The 23,850-nt window shown below is 50.1% G+C and overlaps 7 protein-coding genes across 7 annotated transcripts; 3 read left to right on the forward strand and 4 right to left on the reverse strand.

Annotated features, from left to right (window-relative positions):
• Positions 1–102: 102 nt before the first annotated feature.
• FIBRA_03137 (uncharacterized protein) lies at positions 103–1,292 on the forward strand (the record flags this gene model as incomplete). The annotated part of the gene is made up of 6 exons (XM_012324982.1): positions 103–135; positions 188–520; positions 576–682; positions 736–881; positions 939–945; positions 998–1,292. The coding sequence occupies 6 exons, from the start codon at positions 103–105 to the stop codon at positions 1,290–1,292; spliced, it is 921 nt and encodes a 306-aa protein (XP_012180372.1).
• Positions 1,293–1,379: 87 nt separating this feature from the next.
• FIBRA_03138 (uncharacterized protein) lies at positions 1,380–3,203 on the reverse strand (the record flags this gene model as incomplete). Its single annotated transcript, XM_012324983.1, has 2 exons — positions 1,380–3,129; positions 3,184–3,203. The coding sequence occupies 2 exons, from the start codon at positions 3,201–3,203 to the stop codon at positions 1,380–1,382; spliced, it is 1,770 nt and encodes a 589-aa protein (XP_012180373.1).
• Positions 3,204–3,752: 549 nt separating this feature from the next.
• FIBRA_03139 (uncharacterized protein) lies at positions 3,753–5,495 on the reverse strand (the record flags this gene model as incomplete). The annotated part of the gene is made up of 1 exon (XM_012324984.1): positions 3,753–5,495. One exon carries the CDS (start codon positions 5,493–5,495, stop codon positions 3,753–3,755), a length of 1,743 nt encoding a protein of 580 aa, XP_012180374.1.
• Positions 5,496–7,845: 2,350 nt separating this feature from the next.
• FIBRA_03140 (uncharacterized protein) lies at positions 7,846–9,951 on the forward strand (the record flags this gene model as incomplete). The annotated part of the gene is made up of 4 exons (XM_012324985.1): positions 7,846–8,461; positions 8,829–9,264; positions 9,313–9,366; positions 9,417–9,951. 4 exons carry the CDS (start codon positions 7,846–7,848, stop codon positions 9,949–9,951), a joined length of 1,641 nt encoding a protein of 546 aa, XP_012180375.1.
• Positions 9,952–10,651: 700 nt separating this feature from the next.
• On the forward strand, positions 10,652–11,448 carry FIBRA_03141 (uncharacterized protein; the record flags this gene model as incomplete). The annotated part of the gene is made up of 4 exons (XM_012324986.1): positions 10,652–10,670; positions 10,720–10,760; positions 10,816–11,281; positions 11,330–11,448. The coding sequence occupies 4 exons, from the start codon at positions 10,652–10,654 to the stop codon at positions 11,446–11,448; spliced, it is 645 nt and encodes a 214-aa protein (XP_012180376.1).
• A 330-nt stretch (positions 11,449–11,778) lies between these two features.
• Positions 11,779–15,330, reverse strand: FIBRA_03142 (uncharacterized protein; the record flags this gene model as incomplete). Its single annotated transcript, XM_012324987.1, has 10 exons — positions 11,779–12,029; positions 12,081–12,502; positions 12,561–12,678; positions 12,732–13,406; positions 13,463–13,644; positions 13,698–14,259; positions 14,314–14,420; positions 14,472–14,949; positions 15,010–15,143; positions 15,197–15,330. 10 exons carry the CDS (start codon positions 15,328–15,330, stop codon positions 11,779–11,781), a joined length of 3,063 nt encoding a protein of 1,020 aa, XP_012180377.1.
• Positions 15,331–17,903: 2,573 nt separating this feature from the next.
• Positions 17,904–21,947, reverse strand: FIBRA_03143 (uncharacterized protein; the record flags this gene model as incomplete). The annotated part of the gene is made up of 7 exons (XM_012324988.1): positions 17,904–18,346; positions 18,400–20,416; positions 20,476–21,300; positions 21,351–21,395; positions 21,452–21,521; positions 21,577–21,752; positions 21,813–21,947. 7 exons carry the CDS (start codon positions 21,945–21,947, stop codon positions 17,904–17,906), a joined length of 3,711 nt encoding a protein of 1,236 aa, XP_012180378.1.
• Positions 21,948–23,850: the final 1,903 nt, after the last annotated feature.

The following is a 23,850-nucleotide window of genomic DNA, read 5'->3' on the forward strand; positions in this document are numbered from 1 at the left end:
TGGTGGCGAGGGTGAGCTTCCATTTCAAGCTGCGGTACGTACGATAGAAAGCTTTTGGATTAATCTATATTCATATTCCGCAAGATTGCGGAGAGTATCGGGATGGATCCACTTCCCCTCCCGGAGCAATACGAAGTAAATTTCTACCCTATCCGCATCTTTTTCATTTCCCCTCATGCACTCATAGTTCTGCTTCGCCAATGCTACTGCGACTGTCGGCTGCACTTCGGCCACAAACGACAGTAGTGCGGTCATGTCTTGCATGCGTGCCGCACCGCTCTCCACTCTAGTCACCGCGATCAACGATCGACCCTCGAACTGCTCCTACCTCCCAATTATCGACGGCCAATTCCTTACTGACCTACCTTCACGCCTTATAACACGCGGCGCGTTTCACAAAATGCCGTTTATCGGCGGGCACGTTACCGATGATGGTTCAATCTTTGTTGGGAACCCCGCGAACTTTGTGAACACGACGGAGGGGTTCGTGGAGGCGCTCATGAAGCGATACTTGTATCTTGTACGTTGCCCTGCCCTTCCTTCAACGGCTCGTCACTAAAGGTGATCTTGGTCAGTCGAACGCAACGATTGACCGAATGATAGAGCTTTACCCAGAGAACGACTTCTCGTCGCAGTGGGAGAGGGCGATGACTGCATTCGGAGACACAGTATTTACCTGCATGTGCGTTTAGAGTTGGGTTGTCTGACTGTGATATTGATGCGTGTCGCCCACAGGGATTGGTTCATTGGGCAAAAGCTGCTGTCAGAAGGGTATGAGAACGTGTATAATTACCGGTTCAATACGCCAGACCCCGTGCAGCTCGCCGCGAACCCATGGGAGGGCGTGATGCACACGTCCGAGCTGTTCTTCCTCTTCCAAGGTACGCCGCGGTTCTTCCCATGTCGTTCTTTGGCTGACTCGGAGCTACGTATTCCAGGCACGAAGTAGGTGCTCCGTTACAGACTTCCCGGCCATTTCATGATGCATGTGTTGCAGCTCCGGCCCCAACCCCACCGCGCCTACAGCTATTTTCGCGCCCTTCAATTCGTCCGAACAGGTGCTTGCGACAGAGACCATCGGATACTGGACAAGCTTCGCACGCGCCTTCGATCCAAATGCGTTCAAGCCGCTCGCATCGTCGCCACTATGGCTCTCTGCGTCCAGCCACCAGCGTCTTGTCAACCAGGAGGGCGGACCAAACTCTACAGAGTCACACATGGAGGAGCAGGAGGACATTTACATCCAAAGATGTTTGTTCTGGAACGAGGTTGGGAACGAAACGAGGGTCTGAGTGCGATGGTAAAAGTAAAAATCAAGCATGTGACAAACTAGTTGCGATTTCTCAAACCGAAGATTAGGGACGCTCAAATGTGAGATATCAATAGTCGCTGTGAAAATCGTATTCCGATTCAGCTTCATCGTCGTAAGAACTGTAATAGTCCCCCTCCTCTTCCTCCTCCTCATCACTAAACTCGTAGCCCTCCAACCACTCATCCCAATCGAGTGTTTCGACATATTTCTTGAGTTTCTCAATGTCCTCTTCCTTGAGTGTATTAACACGCTCTCGCAGAATAAGCTTCGAAAGTGGGATACCGTTGTCTGCACGACTCTTTAGACAGTCTAGTAAAGCCCAACCGAAATTGCCCAAGATACATTCTTCCACCTCGTCTCGCGTTTTGAAGTGAACGCCTTCCAATTTGAGCACTCTTAACGAAGAAAAGTAACGCGATTTCGGCTCTATCCCTCCGGTCCCGTCCTGCTGCTGCATACTGTTCTGATAGCGTAGTGCCCGGGCGAGGGATGCCGAAGCCGCTTCATGCTGCACCCACACCGTGGATAGTTGATCCATCTTCCCAAATGCCTGCAACCACTCCCCGGCGGTTCTGGCGACTGTCCCTGACACGAACAACGACTGCACATTGGAGAGCGGTAAAGTCTTGCAAATGGTGACCAGTGTATTTGGCGCATTCGCAAAACGCACTGCCATCTCAGGTTTCCCCCAAGGAAGGGCCTCATGATCCCGATTCATAGCGAACCACTTGCGCTGATCACCCTCGTACAAGTTGATGTAGGAGGTCCCCGTGCGTAGTCGATAGACATGCAAGCTGCGCCACGGTCTTCGATCCGGATGAGAAATTGTGCCTGCCAGAGCCTCGGAAAAGTCTTTCATATCCTGTCCCTGACAGTAGATTTCAAGGCGGGTAGTAGGTGGCAGCTGGAGGTGAGTCAGGGCATTAGCACATTCCGTCGTCGTCGCCGAAAGATTGAGGGATCGGAGCCGAGAAAGCGAGAAGATCCGTTCGCATGCGCCCGGTGTCACCTGGAAGGCATCGTCAAGCAGGAGCGTCTCCAAGGCAGGCATTTTCTCCAGCTGGCTAAGCAGCTTGGATAGTTCGACTCTGGCAAGACCATGCTTCTTGTTGCGAATGCTGAGATGCCGGAGTGAAGTGGTGGCCGGGAAAGTGCCCCCACAATTTGGGAAGTGCTCAACCTCCAATCGGCGAAGGAGGGGAACGACACTGGTGGGATGCAAAATAGGGAGATGCAATTTTGACGAATGTGAGGACGATTCGGATTGCGAAAAGTCGTTGCGCACATGCAAAATCTCTAGCAGAGGGGCCACGCTGTTGGAACCCTGCCAAATGTTATGTAGTACTTCGGAAGGTGCAGAAATACGAAGCTCTTTAACTCTTTCTAAGTGTTTCATTGTCAACGCGAGAGGCTCCGAGTCCGCTCTCGCACCGTATCTCGTAATGTAGCGAACGTTGATAATGAGTGGAGCGTCCTTTGAGCGAGCCAGAAGCTCATCTAAGAGCATAGGATGTGCTGGAAGGACGATGTGACACCACACTCTAGGGAAAGCGAGAGCCGTATCGCGCCAGTGCGAGCAAACGTGTGTGAATTGTACCAGGTATTTGCTATTCTCATACTGGGTGGCAATCAACACGAATATTGCGGCAAGAAGCTCCGGTGGAAGGCGAGAGATAGGCGCAAGCGTGTTAAGTCTCCTTTTGAGGACCGCAACGATTCCAAGATGATCAGTGATTTCTTTCTCTATAGCTTGCCGCGTTAGAGCGGTATTTGTACAGACCGCTAGGTGGAGAGGCTGCGTCTTGAGCTCTGTATCTCTGGAAAGACCGTGAGTTGTCTTGAGGCGTCAAAGACTTTCTGAGGGTACTCACGCTGATCCTACCCGGTCCATCGCTGCGCTAGCACATGAAAGAACTGAAGGCTTGGCTATATAGCGACTTGATGAATCAAGTCAGCTCACCAATAGAACTTGTAATTTGTGTGGACATACTGGTGCTCCACTTTGAATGCGGATCGGGAGTCACCAGAACAAGTCCAACAAGGAAGATGCTGCAAGACGCGAGACATTTATTTATCCCTCGCCACAGTGTGGGTCATTCCAGCTCCGTTCGCAACTTTGCGATGGCTGAGCGCTGAGCGCTGAGCGAGACTGAGACTGCGACTCGAGTCAGACTCCAATGTTCTCCAACACTAACGGATTCGTTGTAGCAGATCGCAGCACGAGCGATGCGCGCGTTGTTACATCAAGTGTGTTTACTTTTTCTTTCCCAAAGCAGACGTTGCAGCGAGTCGACCTTAGGCATCTATGCACCGCGATCAATTGAGTCTTCAAGTCGGCCTCTAGATTAGCAAAAGGTGACATCAAGGTCTAATGCCTGCTACAAGTACTACAAACCGTAAGTACACATCTCAGAATTATCTTGATGAATGAAATTTTCGTCTAGTAGGAACTGGCGTAGTCATGATCATCATCGAACTGTTCTAATTTATCCCAGCTAAGTTTTTTCACATATTGGCTGAGCTCGTTCACATCGTCCTCCAATAGGTTGATGCACTTTCTCAAGATGAGCGAAGGGACCGGACATCCTCGCCTTGATCGCGTTGCTAGGCCATTCAGGAGTGATTCAAAAAACGTGCCGCGTATCTCGTCACAATGCTCTTGGAGGCTTTGGAAATAGACTCCGTCCAGTTTGAGGACTCGGAGCTTCGGGAAGTAGTACGGAGTTCCCGGTTCGTCCGTGTGGCTAACCATCCGACCCAATAGTGGCTCTGGCAATGCACTGGCGGTGCGCCTCCAATCTGCATGTACCCATAAAATGGTAAGCCTTTCCAGTCTTCCAAACGCTTCCAGCCAAACTTCGTCGTTCTCTACAACGTGGCCCGACAAGAACAAGAATGATATTTCCAAGATCGGCAGGGTTTTGCATACGCAAAGTACCATGCCCGGCATGTTTGCGTGGCCGGAAATTGTCAAGTCGAGTACGCACTGCTGCCGCTCTGACCATTCCCATTCGTGAGTATTGACAGGATCACTCGGTGTAGTTGCGTTTCGGATGTGTTCTGCCAACTGCTGCTTCTCGCGACTGTAAGCCCGAATATGTAGGTCATCGTTCGTTTCATGGACGCATAGAACCCCCAGCGGCTTCGCTGCAAGCGGATTTATCTTCTCAGCCACCACCTGTGCGAATTTCTGGACATTTCCACCGGATGTATGGATCGATAGCTTGAAAGAGACGCCAGGTGGGAGAGTCAGGTGGCTCAGCGCCTCCGTGCACTCTGACAGATCACCCCCGAGTGAGAGAGAATGGATATGGGGGAGTGAATATGATTTGGCAAGTATGTCCGGAGTGGTCAGATGGAAAGCACGATCGAGAGTGAGACTTTCCAATCTAGGAAGCTTCTCCAGCTCGCTGAAGAGTTGAGCCATCGGTATCGTGGTTAAGATTGTATCCGGTTCATTGTCTTCATTGCAGAGAACGAGATCGCGGAGCGAGCCAAGGTATGAAATGTTCTCCCAGCAATTGGGATAGTTGTGGACTTCAAGCTTGTGAAGCTGGGGGGCGCGATTGGGGGTTAGCAAGATCGGCAAGTTCAGTGCGTTCGAGGCATCAGAACCACCATAATCTGCTTCATTAATTAGGATCAAGCTCTGTAGCAATGGGGCAGGTTCTTTGACTTGTTCCCAAAATTTCTGATGCATGTAAGGACTTGAGCGAAGCTTGAGAGACTGAAGACGTCCCATAAGCTCGGAAGCCACGCAATTAAGCTCAGCTCTATCCGCTTCAGCGCCAAAGGAAAGATATACGGCGTTGATGGATAAGGGGACACTTTTGGAACGCGTTATCATTTCGTTCATCCATGTTAGGCTAATGGGGATCCATATGCAACTCCAGACTCGCGGGAATGCGAGCGCCACAATCCGCCAGTGCGAGCAGACATGCGTAATCTGTACCCACTTGTAGAAGTTCTCAATTCTGAGGGTATTCAAGCTCTGATCGATATGATGGATGAAGACCTGCGCCAGGACTTCTGGGGGAAGACGAGAGATCGGCGCGAATGTGTTGAGTTGTCTCCTGAGCTTTGCCACGATTCGAAGGTAACCGCAAATCTCGTCCTCTAGAGTTTGTGGTGACATGCCGTCGACGTTCATAATGATATCTTTTGAGCTCGGCGTAGTATTCATAGTTACTCTCCTCCTGAGGACATGTCAACATAATGCAGTTTGGCTAAAGGGAATAAGCCTCCAGAGACGTACGTGATTGCTAGATATTTATCCCGAGGCTCTTCAAAGTTGGACTCTATCGTTGAATGGGCACTTTGTCCATTTTATCAGTTTCAGTATTCATGAATCATACAGCATACAGTCTTACCTACAGTCAATTCAAGTGCAAACCGTCCCACGTACATGTACGTATCGCGAGAGGAGAAGGAAGACTTCGGAATCCAGATCACAAATCTGCCGGCGCCGGCGCCAACGGCTCATGCCAATGCGCAAGCTCAATAGACGGGCATGTAGATAAATCGTGCACATAAAATTGCAATCCTTGAATGACTATAAGCTCAGAAGACAATGAACAAAGCCTCCTGTCTCTATCTTTTCGGTACAGCCCCCAAATCCCTGTACTACGATGTTACGTTTCATTACCGGGCTAAAATCCATCTGATTGTTGCTGTCTTGTTGTCAAGATCCTATCAGGCCCATCCCATTTATCTCACTTGAGACTGCCTACCATCTTCCTGAAGCTACTCACCTCCATCTCTTTTAGGTCTCTGTACTGTCTCAAACCGAGCCTTCGTATGTGCAGGCCATTCTCATCCCACTTGTCAATGCAATCTAACAATGACTGCCCAAACACCCCAATCTCACTGTAGTAACGAACCGATCCTTCGTTGCATCTGAATTAAACACTTTTCAGCGTTAATTACTGTAGTCGAGGAAAGACATACGGGATAGCCTGCATACTTTCTGTTTTAGAGCTGGATTGGTCGTCCGCGTGGTGGTGATTATCCCAGTGAGGTCCGAAAAGACTATCCATTTCATCCATCGACAGCGCAAAGAGGTTGTGCATCTGCCCCAGCGCCTCCACTCAACCCACTTCGAACACTGAAGATCGCCGACCGCATAGACAGTCGCAATTTTTTAGATTGACTGCATGTTGAGCAGCTGATTGGAATATGAAACCTGTCGATATCCGCATTGTTCATACACAAGATTCAGCCTGTATGTGAATTTATTAGAGGGTGACATAGTTGATGCAAGAGAGCATCCGTAAGACTTTGGATCCTGTCCCCTGGACAGTTGGTCACCAAGGAGACTTCATAAAGGAGCTCAGGTTAGTCCAAAATCTCTGTGCAACATTGTACGGCGCCGGTGAGATCGAGGACGCGGAGTCCATAAAAAAGAGTCTGTCAAGGGTATTTGACTCAAGGATACACATAGGTTCTTCAACGAAGAGATATTTTCAAGCTTGGCAAGCAGTTTCGCTACCATCATCTTGGGGGCGTTATTTGGATTGCGAATAGTGGCATGTTCAGTAATCCAAGACATAAAAACGCCTCCAAATCCTCACTAGTTGGGCAACCCACGAGTTCTAAGCGGCGCAGGAGAGAAACCATGTGAGTGGGAAGTAGAACAGGCATGCTGAATTTCTGTGTCACATCCGGTGTGTGATCTCCGTGATAGTTATTTGAGGACCAGTGCTTCTAGCGCTGGGGTTGAGGATGGCCTAAAAGTTTTTTTTAGAAGAGAGTTAAAGACGTAAGAATACGAAGTTCTTTGGTCTCCGCCAGGTGATGCATGTCCAGATTGAGAGATGACACTCTTCCCCGAGCGAATAATGAACTCTTCCATACATTTCGAATCCTTGATTACGACAATTTGGTTCCACGTAGCGGAAGATGCAAGGGTGACATTGCGCTAGTGAGCAGACATGAACCACTCACACCCGCCGGCAGTGTGCTACCCTTTCCTTGGCAAAGCATATAAATTGCATGAGAATGTCGGTCAAAGGCTCTGGATGGAGGCGAGAGATTGGCGCTAGCGCATTCCACTGCCTTTGCAGCGTATTTATAGCTTGAATATGGTCCAGGATTACTTTCCGAGTGGTCCGTCGCCGTGCTTCCAAGTCATCAGTGAAGGCGATAGAATCAGGGTACGGGCGGAATCGTTCCTGTAGGTTTATGAAGATTGTCTTGCTGTGTTGCAACTGGGATAATGCTCGAAGTAACTCGCAACAATTCCAGAGACTCGTCGTAGTCATGATTCAGTCTTCCGAGGACGCAACGATGTGGTGATGGCGTATTCAAACACCGCCATCTCCGACGCGCCTGGTGCCGAATACAATGCCGAAGGCGCGCAAACTGTCAAGTTCCACACTGGGCGCGCGTTCTGATTGAAAATGCGAAGTTGGCTGTCTCCGCATCCACCGCCTCCTCTCTCTTCTCGTCCAGGCAGAGCTCAATTCTTCGGATACCAAGCGGGAGCTGGCAGCTACCTTCTTCTTTCCTGACCGGGGACAACTGCTGCAGCACACATGAGACTGCCCCGGAGTTGGCGACCTCGGTGGAACCTTGCGGGCTTTTTCCGTCTACTTATTCAAGTGCTGCGTACTCCGTTCTTTCTACCTCTCATCACCTTCTTTCTGCTCTATAACGTTGCCTACGCGAAATGGTGTATAATCTACGACTGTAACGGTATCTGGAAGCCCGCCTTTCCCCCATCCTGGCGAACATGGGCTCTCGCGCTAGCAGTGGCCCCTATCAACGCGGCAATATGGCTGGTCTGGATGCTTGGTTGGGAGGCAGCAGTATGGTGGTTCAGAATACGGAGGGTGCGCTCTCGGGTGAGCTCGCGAGCCGGTAGCCCCAGAATTTCAGGTTCTGGAGACGATGCGGAGGACCAGCTGCTGCCAGGCAGTGACCGTACATCGAGATCGGTGTCTCCAAACGAAAAGCAGTATCGGTCACGCCATGGACTGGGCTGGGAGTGGTTCTGGTGGTTTCAGGTTGGGCTCTATGTGTCCATTGCGCTCGCCGGACTCTGGCAAGGCGCTCACTATGAGCACCCGAACGACATTCGATACAGGCCGGTAATTCAACAAGTCCTTGCCGACAAGCCACATCCCTATCCTAATGGCTATGGGAAGGGAGGTCAGTCTCTTATCTTTCGTGTTTTCCTCGTCGGAGGTTTTTTTTTTATTAGTAGACGTTTGCGTCTCCAGTCATCTTTGTTTCCGCTGTGCATGATTGATCTCGGTCGTCCCCTGATTCTAGCGGATTGTGATTTATCATGTTGGCCTCTGCTTTTGCAACATCTGGGCTCAATATGTCTTCTTGACTGTAATTAAGTCCGCACATATCGTGGGATTTCGTGTGTACAGATCATTCTGATCTCTTAGCCGTCTCACGTTCATAGTGGCCTCTGTCAAGGCATTTCGCAGTTCGTATTCTGTAAATTGATGTTGATCTGCTCTTGTATCCCTCTCTTCCGCGTTCGCCAATCTTACCAATTTCACAGAGAAGATCTATATTGCTGCCGCGTTCTACAATAACGAACAAATCTTACCTTACTGGACGAACACCTTCCTCACCGTGATATCCTACCTGGGCACACAGAACGTCTTTGTTTCTATTGTCGAATCTTCCTCGACAGATAGATCTCCGGAACTCCTTTCAGATTTTGCTACCAAGTTATCGGATATGGGTGTTGCGCATCGCGTGTTGGTTAGGGACGACACTATCGTGAAGCCGGGAGATCTGTCGTTCAACAACCGGATCAACTTCCTTGCAGCGATACGCAATCGCGTTATGGAGCCTTTGGTAGAGAATGGGGGCTACAGTCGAGTGTTGTTCTCCAATGACGTATATGTTGAACCGGAAAGCGTCATTGAGCTGCTGGAGACTGCGGATGGCCAATATGATATGGCTTGTGCCATGGATTTCAATCATTTTGGGTGAGTTGTTGTTGTTCTCATCAGGTCCTTTTCCTGATCGTGTCTTAGAGCGTATGATGCGTGGGTCCTCCGAGATCGCCTTGGGCACCTCACGAGCACAGTGTACGTGGGAGGTTTCCTGTACATTGTATAATTACTGATCCACGGTGCAGTTGGCCATTTTTCATTGATGCACCTTCGATCAAGCTGATGCATGAAGATGCACCGGTGCCTGTCTTCAGTTGCTGGAATGGAATGGTCGTCTTTGCTGCTGACCCATTGCTTCCCATCTCACTTCGTTCAAACACGACCCTATCAACTTCCCCTCTACCTCGTCCCATTCCTCCTACACACCCGGCCGCACGCGATCCGTCTTTGCGGGGCCCATCTCCTGCACTGACGCCACCACTTCGATTCCGGTCGGCTGATAGAGACGCAGGGGAGTGTTTTTCGTCGGAGTCATTCCTACTGCCGTACGACATGCGCCGTGTGTACGATCTACAGCGTATCTATGTGAACCCGCGGGTCGTAACCAGCTACTCGTGGCATTTCTACATATGGTTCAAATGGGTGCTCGGTCACCCTCTCGTACGCTGGTGGGTGCGTGACGTCTATGACGGCGCGTGGATGGAACGTGCCAAGATGATTGTGGGTGACGAGAAGGATGTCTGGGTTTGGGATGGAGGGGACTGCCATCCGTGGTGGTAAGGAAGACATGGACGGTTGTATATTTATTGTTGGATAAATTCTGGGCCTCTTGTGGGTTTACGATACAGGAATGTGTACTGCTTCCTTGGGTAGTTGCTGTCGATACTATAGTTCCGCATTTTATGATATGGGTGGATGTGTTGTTTGCGAGATCTCTCGTTAGGGATAACGTTGTTACCTTCATCTCGTATGGCGTACTGAATTTTTGCACACCAACTGGTTGAACAACGTGGTTGTTACAGGATCTGGCTCCCGACTTGAGTCGCGGAGACGCGCGATCGTTCGCCATCCAATGGAACTTGTGGAATTCAAAGAGCGCATCTCTGCCATGGCACGGCAACGACAGCCACAAGCTTTTAGTACTTGAACCGCCCTGAGCCGTGCTGGCCAAGGCCACCTGCGCGAGCCACGATAATTGTACTACTACGTCGCTCTTGCTTCTTCTCTGCATCCTTGTTTATTTGCAGTGGTGAGTATTTGCATATATTTTACATTCACTTCGGGACCGTCTTTGACTTGTCCGCTCCGCCACCACATAATAGTATGCTCTCGGTTCTGACTTGAACTTACGCGGCACTACTGGTGAGTAAAGCTGTACAACAGTGAGTGTGGCTGGTCGGAGGGAAGTATATTTTATTCTCAGTGCACGAATCCTAGACATTGGTTGAACAATCGAAGTGTCTCTTTCCGACATATCTAGATGAAATCTGTCGACCAAAGTAAGGATTGAAAATCTCGACAATTCCACATCATTAACCAATCTCATAGGAAACCTCCTTGCATGTCTCTTTCAAAAGAGGCATCTACTCGTGGGTTTTCCTTAGCCTGCGATTGGCAATTCCTCTTATTCATATCGTGTCTCAGAAAGCATGTGATGGGCATCTCATAGGGTTCATCGTTGATGCATTGAGCCGAGAATGGTCTACCAGTCAACCTGCGGACGAAGACACGACAGGTGCGCGGAGACAACGTGACAAACGTCTAGTCAAGTATGCGACAGAATGTGTGAAGGAGCTCATGCGTGGAGGGTGGTCTCCGGACGCGATAGTCCTCTACACGAACATAAACTACGACCCTTCGGGTCCCGATTGTTCGAGAAACGTCTTGACTCCTTCACGCCTGGATTCAGAGACGATGGGGCATCCAGAGGAAATCGCTGGTTATCTCGGAGAGCCACGGTCCGCATCAGATGGCTCTAAACCGTTACTCGTGGCAGGAAATTGGAATACTCGTACACTGCATCGCATGGTCGTTAGTCCCGTTGGAAGGCCTTTGGAGACTTTCAGGAGCAGTCGTGAGCTCATCGCCGTAATGTACGACGCAATTCAAGGTGTGTTCCTTGATATTTATAATCGTTCCACCGCTCATCTTGTTGCAGCCCACCGTGATGCATGGGAGATAGCTGGTATTCTGCACAAAAACATTTGTCCGGCAGTCATCATGATGAGCAACGACCTAATAGCGCCATATGGGCTCCTCATTGATTGGGAGATATGAGACGAAGAACACTCTGGATGTAGTGTCATATCATACGCTAGTTGTCACATGCAGGATCATTCGCTGTGAGAAGATTGAGGGTGCAAGTTGAACAACGGGGGAAACAAAATATATTGGTTGGTAACATGAACTTTGCAGTGTCATTCAATGTTGTGTCGATTTGTTCCACAAATTGTTTACACTATTGTAAAAAATGTCTTTCACTTGACCATGTGAGCTCCTGTATGATCTGCACATTAACCTTTCTCAACCATAAATCAAGTCTCAGTTGAGACAGCACAATAATCACAGCAGCAACAAAGACACAAAGGCAGAGAATGCCAGTGAAGGCTACGCCACGACCACTTCAGGCACCAGAAAGGACGGTTGATCTCCCTCTATCTCCTGGGTCTCCTCAACGACGATTGTTTGTTTCTCATCGACATCGAGTGATAGAGTTTGCATTGTATGCATGCCACCGTTGTGCATCGTATGGCCATTGGTGAAAACGTCATAGCCATTCTGTGCATGATGGTCATGGTGTTGATCATCGGCCACGTCATGCAGGGCTGAGTTAACAATCTCCTTCACCTTCCCGAAAACTAAAACAAAATCAGGCCGTTAACAGGTGGCAGAAGCAAAGCGAGGCTTACAGGACGAGTTTGAACGGAGGCTAGAGCTAGACTTTGGGCTTCGGAGACCATGTGGACCGGAGGGGCGAAGCGAGCCGCCGCTGGTGCCCGTCTGATGAACGTGAGGACGCAATTCGAACATGATGTCACCGTGGGTGGTGAAGACGGGATTCGCGAGATGATAAGTTTGCGTCCCGGCATATCCATACTTCCATATGCCTTCGAACGCTCGGAGCTCGTGCAGGACCTTGCTCAGGTCAACTGTGTGCGGGAGCTGTTTCCGAAGGCTGACTTCGAGGTCGCCGAACATGGCAGAGGTCTTGTCGCCTGTATAGACAGTCTTTTGGAACTTGGGTGATGTTGAACCGATGACCTTGACCTTGAGGCCGTCAATATCCGACTGAATACACAACGTCGCATCCCAGGTGGCAGAAGACTTGGCACTAAACGATAAGCATCATGAGTATGATGCTTTGGTCACGGCTAGCTGCAGAAACGTACCTTCCTCGATGAGAGCCGGAGACGAAGTTTGTTTCGATCTCAACTTCTCCCCACAATTTAATATCGAGGGATTTGTGCCGCGATGCCGTAGGAATCTCAACAAAGTTGCGTGTGAGGCCTATGTGTGGGCTTCTCAGTACATACAATGATTTTCGCAACGTAAACACTTACAGATAATTGAGTATGTGCCATCGGCAACATCACCAGTGCCCTCATGCTCATACTTCCACGCATCACGATGCTGCCATCTGTACTTCATTTTACCATGCTGGTCATCAACAAGCGACCACCTGCACTCGTCCGAATTTTTCCACTCGTGCTTGGCCCATGTTGTGAGGTCTAGCTTCCAGACTCCATTGTGGATGCCATAAAACTTGGGTACCACAGTTGTAACAGCATTGACATGAGAGAGCAAATGGAGCAGACGACGCTCCAGGAATGCCGCGCGCGAGATGCAAACGGTGCTGTATGAAATCCCTTTCGTCAGCCGGATGACCCAATTCGCAGAGTATTCGAGGCGGGTGCAAGGCAAGGGACGATGCCGCGTCATCCCCAGCAACACGATCACCGGCTCAAGTGTGGCAGAGATGTGTGCCCAGTTGTGTCGCGTAATGGCATCCTTAGCATAGACGTGGAAGGCGATGCTTGTCAATGCACAAGAAGGAGTATCGGACTTAGAGGTCCAGATGGGGACGGTGTGGATAATGTTGAGACCCCAGTGCCCAAGATGTGGGAGGTAGTGGCTTTTTAGATAGTGGACTGCTGCTTGAACTTGGTCAATGGGACGGTGATCGGTCCCATGAAATAAGGTGTCAAAGCTGGAGAACTCGTGCAGAAATTCGGCATCTGAAGCAGTGTACATTGTCAATTGTCAGCTAAGCGAAAGCGATGAGCGAACATACGCTTGAAGTCAAGGTATAAGTGTTCAAGGTGACGATCGTGATGACTTCCGTGTTCTTTGAACACCGCTGTTTCCGCGAACTTGGTCAACCACTTTTGGGATACGTCCAGTTCCGCATGAGTGCACTTCCCAAGTTTCACCTCGAAGGCGAGATGCCAATCCTCAAATTTGTGGTCTACGCTCCTGTGGAATATCGAACGTGAGAAATATTAGGGACTAGGACGATAAGAACATACTCAATCCAAGGCAGCCAGTTGCGCAACGTTTTCAAGTGACCCCGCTCCACGTGAATCCAGACAATCGCACGTCCGTTGCTGAGTAGGCGAATAGTCATAGGCTTGAACGTGGCTGAGAAGAACTTCTCGTATTTCCACTTCGCCACGGCCGATGTATGATCTGTAATCTTCGCCGTAGAGCCAAGGGTCCAGAGAGTATTGAATAATGCGTTTATCGATGACTGAGAGATTGCAGAGACATGGTCGAAGCCGGAGGTAGCACAGCGTGTGACTCTCTCGACCCAAGAGGCATGCTTGGTAGTGTGGTCGCCAACAGTCAGTTTCCAGCTTTCGATTCCATCGCCAGTGTCGCTGTCGCTGTCGTTGCTTCCACAAACGTCGACAGTGTCCCAGATCTGCCAGCGGGCATCAAAGTGGTAGATGACGTGGAAGTCAACGCTCTCCAGAATATCGAGATAGCTTGCGGTGAAAAACTCGAGGAGACGCGTACAGTGGGACGTCATAACCTCGTTCGCGTGATCGAGCCCAGGGAAGGTGCAGAAACGATGATACGCGCGAGCCGCTAAAGGAACCAATCAGGTCAGGCCGGCATCTTTAAACAAGAAGGGAAACGCACTTGTGAGGTCGAGCGCACAGCGAGTAACGCTTCCATCGGATAGCTTCTCGTGGACAATATCGACGAGAATTGCAACTTCCCAGTTAGAGTAGTGATGAAGCGGTTCACTAGCGTGATTGTTGAGTAATTGACGCAAACCGTCAGGAGGACAGACTCACAGATCAAAGTTGCTTGTCTCGTAAAAGGCAACTTCATCGATGGTAAAATAGAGAATAGCCTCTCGCGAACAGATTGGCTGGATGCGTGGAGCTCCAAGGCGAATATGGAAGTGCGAATCTGTATCGCCATGTAAAGCCCAAGAGCTCCGGTACTGAGCAAGTATCGTTGATTTCCAGTCTGTTTCTGACTCTATTGCGTCCGTACCACCGAGGAGCATGGCGGCCTTCAACCAGACGGACGAGAGGTAGGTGTTGATCTTTTGCACGTTGATGCCATGGATTTCCTGGATATCGAAGGCTGGAGACCCCTCGATTGAGAAGTCAACCGTCAGACGGTAACGGTCGTCGTCGAAATCGGGAAGAGAAAAAAGAACGTGGTTTCCAGCTTGGTGCAAGAAAGAGAGGTACTGGGTCATGTAGTAGACGAAAGCGTCTCGACCGATAATCACTGCGGGCTCCACCGATATCATATGGGATTCTATATTACGAGTGGAAGCTTTGAGCAACATAAGAAATACAAACGTAAATATCAACCCACTCAAAAGGTCAAAGACGACCAGCTGGATGAGGTTCTGGCCGTTACCGATCTTCGTATCTTTGCCGCGCAGCTCGCGGGTTTCGAATCCGACACGGAAGGCTAGTTCTACATTGGTTAAAACCTGCAATCGGTCCCTGGAATGTAAGAAGTCAGAACAAGATGTTTCAACGAGGAGATTGCTGCGGACTTCTCGGAATAGGACATATTAGTTGCTTTATTATAATCAAGACGATAAAGGCCTTTCTTGATTTTGAGGCGAAGGATGGCATCGTGGTTACAGATGAATTCGAGTTTCGGCTTCTCAAAATCTGCCTGGAACATGGTGGGGTGGCCTTTGGTGTAAGGATCGACGAAGGTATACCTTGCGAGAGCATGAGAGTATTCTGTGCTGTCTAAGCATTTTTGTGTTTGACATAATAGATGAAAATACGTACTGAATTGCTCAGGCGACTTCTCGCTCGTGTCGTGGTGTTCGATACAGGTTTTGGCATTCTCATGTAGCGCGGCCAGTTGTGCATTCATATAGTGTGCAGCCTGGGGAGCACAATTTTCTCCGACACACATTTTGAATGTCTGTGAACATTGAGCCATGTAAGCCTTCAACGAGCGTAAATTGAGTCACAGTGCACGTACAGATTGGATTTGAAAAGAGCGATGTGATAGAGTTGCTTCGCGCTGTTAGGTTGCGAATGGAGGGCTATGGTGGAAGTACTGCTGCTTTATATGTTGCGGAAACTAGGAAATGCGCATCTGTGGGCTTGGTAGGAAGACGGACCATAGTTGTCACCGTTGGTTGACAGCAAAGAAAGGTACCGCTTTGTTTCAAGAGTATCATTTACCCGTTGTCAGTAATTTGAGCAATGTTGATATTCGGGCACGTTCCATAAAAAGTCTGGTACCACCGCTTAGATTGAGACAGGAAAGCACCTTGAATAAAGTGCCATCCGGGTGAAGTGGGCGGCCGATCCAGGATGAGAGTTTTCTACGACTTAGCAGGCACGAAGAGGCACAGTACGTTGTTCAAGGGGAAGATGGAGCTGGTCTAGGTATTAGAATATTGATCGACCTCAATGCTGAACTAGACGTAGCCTACCGAGCTGTCAGAAGCCGATCGGGCTCCACGTCTCCTTGAAACGGCGGCGCGAGTGCGGAATAGATCTCATGCTAATTGACACTGGGCCCCTCAGCGGACTCAAGACCGCGAGCTCCCCTCGGTGTTGACGGCGGTGCTTGCAAGTCGCCGACGCATCCATCAATTGCCCCTGAGCAACGTACACAAACCCCAAACCTTGTGGCCTTTGTAGTGTTGCGGAAAACAGCATGAATGAGGCCAGTGACTGGTCCCATACTCTGATCGACGCACAACTAGAGCGAAGACTCGGTGACCTCGACTCGTGGATTTGAGACGCGCTACCACCTGCGATTGTGACTAAAACTTGAGCAGCTTTCAGCACACCATACATGATCATGGGAACCAATGTCTACGTGGCGGGCGTCAATGTCAGACTGCCAACGGAGCTAGTTGAACTATGGACAGTGCCAAGAATTTCGTCGACATGCCGCCCAGAGCGGATTCAAAATGGCCGAAGGACATATGACTCCGTGGATTTCTGACCTGTCATTCCATCTGAGCGCCTCATATTCAGAAGTACATTGTCAATAACTTGAAGAACCGAAAAAAAGTATATGTCTCTGAGTGTAAGAGAAGACATGCATGCATGTAGTTGACGAACAAAAATACAGAGTATTGCAAGATCTTCCGCCTTTTTCCATGCTTCGAGAGGTTCGGATGTCATAGATTAACTGCGCGATGAGATCAGAACGTCCACGAGCACAATCTTGAGGAGGGATACTTACAGTGTCCTCGCAACGGGGCTATGCGTTGATGTAGGTGTCTACGCCTCGTGCGCGATGGTTGTGCTGGTTCTCGTCGATCAGAGCATGGTTGCAGCTGAAAACATCTTTGTCAAGCTAGGTAGAATCATGAGAAAGACGACCTACTCGTATCCTGCTAGAAACCCATTTGGAATCTTAATACGTCAGCCAGTAAAATGTAACGCTAAACGTAGCACGGTCAGTCATGCGCGAGCTCAACGGTATGGAACAATGTAGATCGCGGCAGCCGTGCTGATGATTACGCTCCGAGACTGGAGAAATCAGCTCAACGTACCACGGCAGATCAGCGGAGTTGCAGGACCCAGATAGAAATCATGCTGACTAGCGGAAAACAACATAGCGATAAGGATCTGTTGTGCCACGTGCTTCGAACTGGTCAGCCAACCGGTTGAACTGTTCAATGAGGTTCAGGTGCCACATTACTGGTCTGTGCACCCAAAAATGATGTCAAGAGCACACACATGCTACAAGGAATCAAGCTTTCAAGGAGTTGATATAGTTTCGTTATGGCGAGCCGTCGGGGCAACCTCTGGTCATGATTCGGTTGCGAGACATTCACGAGGCGCGCCACCAATAACAAATAACGCGTAAACAACACTGGTAAACTCGAGCTTAGAAAATACCATTAGCACTGGTATTTTTTATATGAGATGCTAGATTCCACTCTGACTATAGTATACACGCTTTCCATGCTCACATACGAAGATCCGGCCTATATTCATTAAATACTAAGATCAGTGTCAGCAACCATCTGGTTGCTTGCGGACCGCAGGGTATTCATAATATGGGTTCAGGATAAACTATGAAAGTGATGAGTCGTTCGTGAGTTACACTCCTCTCAGCACTCGACCGCTATATTCGATCCCACCTATCCTGGGACTTGGTAACACTTTACCTTGCCAGAAAGTTACACCTCGCATTCCAGCCTGATGTAATCGTTGTGATACATCTTTGCACAGACCACAGAGATGATTATGTACGGAAACCGATCGTATCATTTACACACCATGATAAGACCCACGACACTCGTGCCAGGAGAATCCATGCGCAAAACTACTCAAGTCTAGCTGCAGAGCGTCGTCGGGTATTACCAACGTATTTGCAGGGACCCACATCCGCGCTCGAAGGTGAACCGGCACCCAGAACAATAGTTCGCCACTAGGACCAACAAGCCAGCCTTGCTCATCGGGGAATAGGGAGCGCGAAAAGAAGAGTGGCAAAGTTAGTGACGGCAAGCGGAGAGCATGAACAGGATTGGAGGAAAAACGAATGCCAGGACAGCCCTGTACTTGTGCAGGCCTCCGTGACGCGACGGATGCTGCAGCATCACGCGCTTTGACATGATGACTGATACGACTCCACATCTTCTTGAGCCACATAGGGCGGTGGTGCGGAGGTCGGGCGGCAGGCAATGTGCTTTTGTCATCTGGGGGAGCCGGATCTATGTTCCGTCAATATGACGAGCATGCAAGCGAGGATGAGCGCAGAACGCACCCACTCCAATCTCCCATGTACGGATTGTGGCATCCATGGAGCCGGATACGATGAGTTTATCACCTAAAAATGTAACGGCCATGACCACGTCCGTGTGGCCCTCAAAGGGGTTGCCAAATAACAGCCCAGTGCTCATATCCCAAACACGAACCGTCTTGTCGCAAGAACCAGACGCAATCCATCGGGAATCATCTGAAATGGCGACAGAGAAGATAGCATTCGTGTGCCCTTCAAAGGGGGAACCCAGCATGTCCCCCGTGGAGGCATCCCACACACGGATCGTGTTGTCTGCCGAACCGGACACAATACGCCGTCCGTCATGCGAAATTGCGACGGATGTGATACAGTTCGTGTGACCCTCGAGGGGCACGCCTAGGAGCTGACCAGTCCCAGCATCCCATACACGAATCGTGTTGTCATACGAACCGGATATAATGCGTTGTCCGTCATACGAAATCGCGACAGAAGTGACGGTATATGCGTGTCCTTTGAGGACGCTCTTCAATTGCCCGGTCTCAGAATTCCATACACGGATCATAGCGTCTTCAGATCCCGAGACGACGAGTCGGCCATCATGCGAAATTGCCACACAGCGGACAGGTCCAATATGACCTTTGAAAGGCAAGCCCAGCGCCTTGACAGCCTCTAGGTCCCATACACATATCGTATTGTCTTCTGAGCCGGATACCAGGCGCTGTCCGTCATGTGATATAGCTAGAGAGTGAACGAAACCTGTGTGTCGTTTGAGAGGAATGCCCACGAGCTGTCCTGTCCCCGAGTGCCACACGTGGATTGTACCGTCATCCGATCCCGATATGATTCTTTGGCGATCTGGAGAGATCGCCAGGGAAAAGACCATACCGGGGCGCGATTTGAGAGGAGCAGCCGGTGCCTCTTGTGTCTCTGCGTTGGATTCTGTGCCCCACACCCGAATTGACGTGTCTTTGGAACCAGAAACAATAGCGTGTCCGTCAGATGAGATCGCGACGGAAGTGACCCAGCCTTTGTGCGCTCTGAGAGGGGCGCCGACTAAGCTTGTCGTTTCTATGTCCCATATACGGATCGTCTCGTCGGACGAACCAGATACAATGCGGTGCCCGTCATTGGAGATTGCGACGGATTCAACAGAACCCGTATGCCCTTCCAGAGGAGCTCCCAGCTGCTTTCCGGTCTGCGTGTTCCATATACGAATAGTTTTGTCCATGGAGCCGGATACGACGTGGCGTCCATCGTGTGAGATCGCGACGGATTTAACCTTATCTGCATGCCCTTGGAGAGGGGCGCCTAACGGCTGACCAGTCTCTGCACTCCACACCCGAACTGTTTTGTCCCACGATCCAGAAACGATAGACTTTCCATCTTGCGAGATGGCGACGGATGTTACCCAGTCTGTGTGCCCTTTCAGCGGAACACCGAGCAGTTCCCCGGTCTCCAAATCCCACACGCGGATCGTCGCGTCATTTGAGCCCGACACTATACGTCGTCCGTCATGCGAGATAGCTACAGAGGTGACCCAATTTGTATGTCCACTCAGGGGGTTGCCCAATTGGTTCCCGGTCTGCGCATCCCAAATACGCACGGTCTTGTCCCAAGAACCCGACACAATACGTCGTCCATCGTGGGAGATGGCAACGGAATAAACAGAGCCCGTGTGTCCTCGGAGAGGAGCACACGCTAATTCCCCAGTCTCCGCGTCCCATATCCGGATTGTATCGTCGTTCGCCCCAGATACGATTAGTCGCCAATTATGCGAGATCGCAACTGAGTTCACAGTGTCCGCATGTCCATGCATCGTGGTCCACACGGACGACCACCTGGTCATCCTCCCAGCGGTAATCCTGACCCCTCTGGGAAATTTGGCAGAGAACTTACGCGATATATGCGACGATGTCGGAGCAAATGATAACGCTGACAGATAGAGATGCGGCGTGCTTCGCAATATGGTTGCCGCGGACATTCTGACGAAGCGCTCAGTGTCTGCGATGGTACTCTTGACTTGCAAATAATCGTCGCTATCCTGTTCAGAAGATGTTAGACTTCGTTTTCAAGAATAGATAAATGCAGGAATCAACCCACCGGGAACCAAGATGCAATCGACGATAGAGCAGAAGCGGTTCCACTGAGGTTTTTTGTCAGACTGAGCACTTCGAGCCAAAAGAGTATGCGCTCGTCATCGAAGAAGAAATGCACCTCCTTCGCCAGGGCAGAATCGAAAGACGCGGCTTGAACATGATAAGTCCAGAATTGGCAGGAATATTGCAGTTCTGGTGAAATAAACCTCGCAACGCGTTCCTGCAAGTTGGAGACGGCAGAGTTGGACACGTATGAGCTCTCTAGACGGCAGATATTAAAACGGAGCCCGATTTTCATGATCTGCAGCGAAGCAAAGGCAAGCCTTCGATGATTCTCCGACGATCCTTCGACGCTGAAGTTGCCGCTCCGCTCCTTGTCCAACAGAAAACTGTAGAATGACGCATGGAGCGGTCGGATCGGTGTTTGATCGTCAGCCGTGCCGACGAGTAATGCGCCCAGCGATCGAACGATCGGCTCCACGTCGATTGCGCGTTGCGCCTTGTCCTCCTTGCCCTCGCTCGGAAAGTGCTGCCGCACAGCGATGAGGGTGGATGTGGAAAGTGGCAGCTGTGAAATAACGATTTGTCCAAGCACAGAGTGAAGCATAGGGATTATCTCCTCTCTCTTGACTCCCGGCATGACTTCTTCCAAGACCTGTTTATACATATCGTCCAACTCTTGAGTTGTGTGAGACGCCGCTTCATCAATATCGCGCTTTGTCGGATCCTGATCGCCAATTGATCTTGGCTGCAACGACGGGACCAGAATCGGTAGATGAGCATCGGTATGATCAACACCACTCTTAGTGTTTGTGTCATACGGAGAAATCTAACATCAAATATAAATATACGGAAGAAGCACAATGTTTTTGAGCATACCCTCCATATCTTGCGTCGATCCATTGCAAATGGCTGAAGATGTATCTAATCGAATAGAGAAGTTATAAGAGGCATACCTTGAGGTTGCGGAAGGAACTTACTGGCGTTTCAGGATCACCGTCGCTCAGCGACCAGCAAAGGTGCCTTTGATGTCTTGACGCCGGGCGAATCCTGCTCAGTAACCTATAAGGCTCTCACAATCGATAACAGACTCGAGATAACCTACATATAAGCGTTTGGACCAAATTGCACATCTGATACTCTCTCAAGATACCACCAATACTTACCCGCAAAGCTCACTACTTGCGGTTCATCGTCGTACGTTGCATGTACAGAAGCTGCGAAATTGTGTTTGACGTTCCAGATCTGATAGCGACCAGCACTGCCATGTCTGAGTTCCCACTGCAAGGAGTGTTCAGCATCAACGATACGTTTATGCAGTATGGTTACATTGCGCCGCACCTGTTCGATCTCGGAGACTACAGGCTCTCGAACAATACACACAAGCGGTTCTGCGTGACTGTCCCTTGATAGCGTCACTCGATTGTCGAATTCAAGATTCGTGATGGTGACTACGCCGGAAAACTCGGCCCCCATAACGCATCAAATATCAATTGTACGAAGTGCTCGTCCTGGTTGAAAAGAGTATACAGAAAACGGCTACTGATGAGCTGGAGTTCTAAAAGACTCCACGTACTCACCTTCAGTTTTGGGCGGCACAGGCTGGGCCACAGTATCGACAGAAGGATAGATGATGGAACACGAAATGCGGCTGTCCAGCTATGAGGCAGAAGATGAAGGGAAGGAAAGACTGTGCAGCAGGGTAATTTTCTTCAACTTCAATTAGACGCTGCCTTGAGGGTTCTGCGCGGACGAATGCAGCCACGACGCTTCATGACAGGCCACAAAGTCGGGTCAGCTCGAGGATGCCATGCATATATGCATGGAACTTACCTCGAGGTGTAGTTCCTCAAGCCTCAGCTATGCCGCAGTGATACCACACAGGACACGCGTGTTGGTCTAGCCATGGACGAACTCTCGGCATCGACTGGTATAGTTTGCTAGAGGACATAACTGCTAGGAGTGACGTGTGGATACAGCCCCGACGTTGGCAACTATGAACAACTGTTGGTTTGGTTATCTCTTGGAGAACAGCGCACTAGGATCCGGGTAGGACGATGCTCACCGCGATACAACTTGGAAGATCGTAAAGCTATCCGAGTCACGGAGAGATCATACATGATCCTCATGCTTGTGGCTTTCCAATGCACGTGGTTTCGGGTTCCTCCAGCATAGCCACAGCCATTATGGAACATTGATCTTTCCATACAGATCCTAGCCAGTCGACAGTTTTGTACTCCGAGTGGTCGGTATGTCCATGCATACACTACCACTGCTGGCTTCCTTCCTATCGCTTATACCTAACGTCGAACACCCAGAGGCGAGGGGCCCTCTCGTGTCGTTAGCGCAAGTGATATCCCGGGTGTAGTCTGTATCTCAGAATGCTTCCAGTGGGCCTCCCCTCTAGATGTTCTGGGTGGAGTCATGAAGTCCCGATGATTGTTTCTGGCCAGCGTATATCCACTTCGTCTCCAGCAGCTTCATACTTCTGGCCCCTGGGTCTTTCAACTTTTTGTCACCATGTGCGTTTCTACCCACCATAAGCCAAATGATTGCTTCGCCTCATTTTAGCATTGCGCTCGTCCACTTGGCACGCGAGCGAGACGCGCATCCAGGGAAGGAGAACCATGCGCCATTGATGTCCGATGGTTTCCGGCATCCAGGGAAGGAGAGATACGATACGAGGTCTTATATACTATTGAAGACGCTACGTGTGCAGGTCCTGAGCTTGTTGATCTCGGCGGCTCTCAGCTCACACCCATATGCCGCCTTTGAACATCCTTGTGCATGCGGATGGAAGAAAGTTCGCTTATCCTATAGTGCACATAGGTGACATCCTCTGCCCACAGGTCGTAGCATCCGTGACTCTCGATATCTGCGTCTTGCCTCCGTATCAGCGTATCGGAGTCCTGGAGAATAGCGTCGCGCGGACACGGGGCATGTCCGCAAATTATTGCTCCGCCTGGATGACAATCTCAGCATGGTCCATATGCCAGCTGCTTCTAGTCTGCGCCATGGAGTCGATGGATAGGCAATCCGAGCATGGATGGAGTGCTTTTGCAAGCGGACAACATTCAGAAATAGACGGGCAGCGCTATCTTCGCTTGGAAAGGAGCATAGACACAAATGGTGTTAATTTTCTGGGGCACGAGTAGGCGCACGGACACGAAGTCAGCTGGGTTGACTGAAGATACTACAAGCTCGAGACTTGCAGCTTCGTAGGGCACTTCCCGAACTCACTCGCCACACATCCTTCAAGAATGCGAAGGACTTTGTCTACGTGTCGAAGGTGACGGATCTCTGCATTGCTCACCCTATGGCGAACTGTTGGTGAAAGTAGGTTTTGCGACAAGGAAGCACAGATTTTTGCCCCCCCCCC

The sequence above is a fragment of the Fibroporia radiculosa genome (assembly GCF_000313525.1).
Source record: "Fibroporia radiculosa TFFH 294 genomic supercontigs, scaffold1705, whole genome shotgun sequence".
Lineage (NCBI taxonomy): Eukaryota > Fungi > Basidiomycota > Agaricomycetes > Polyporales > Fibroporiaceae > Fibroporia > Fibroporia radiculosa.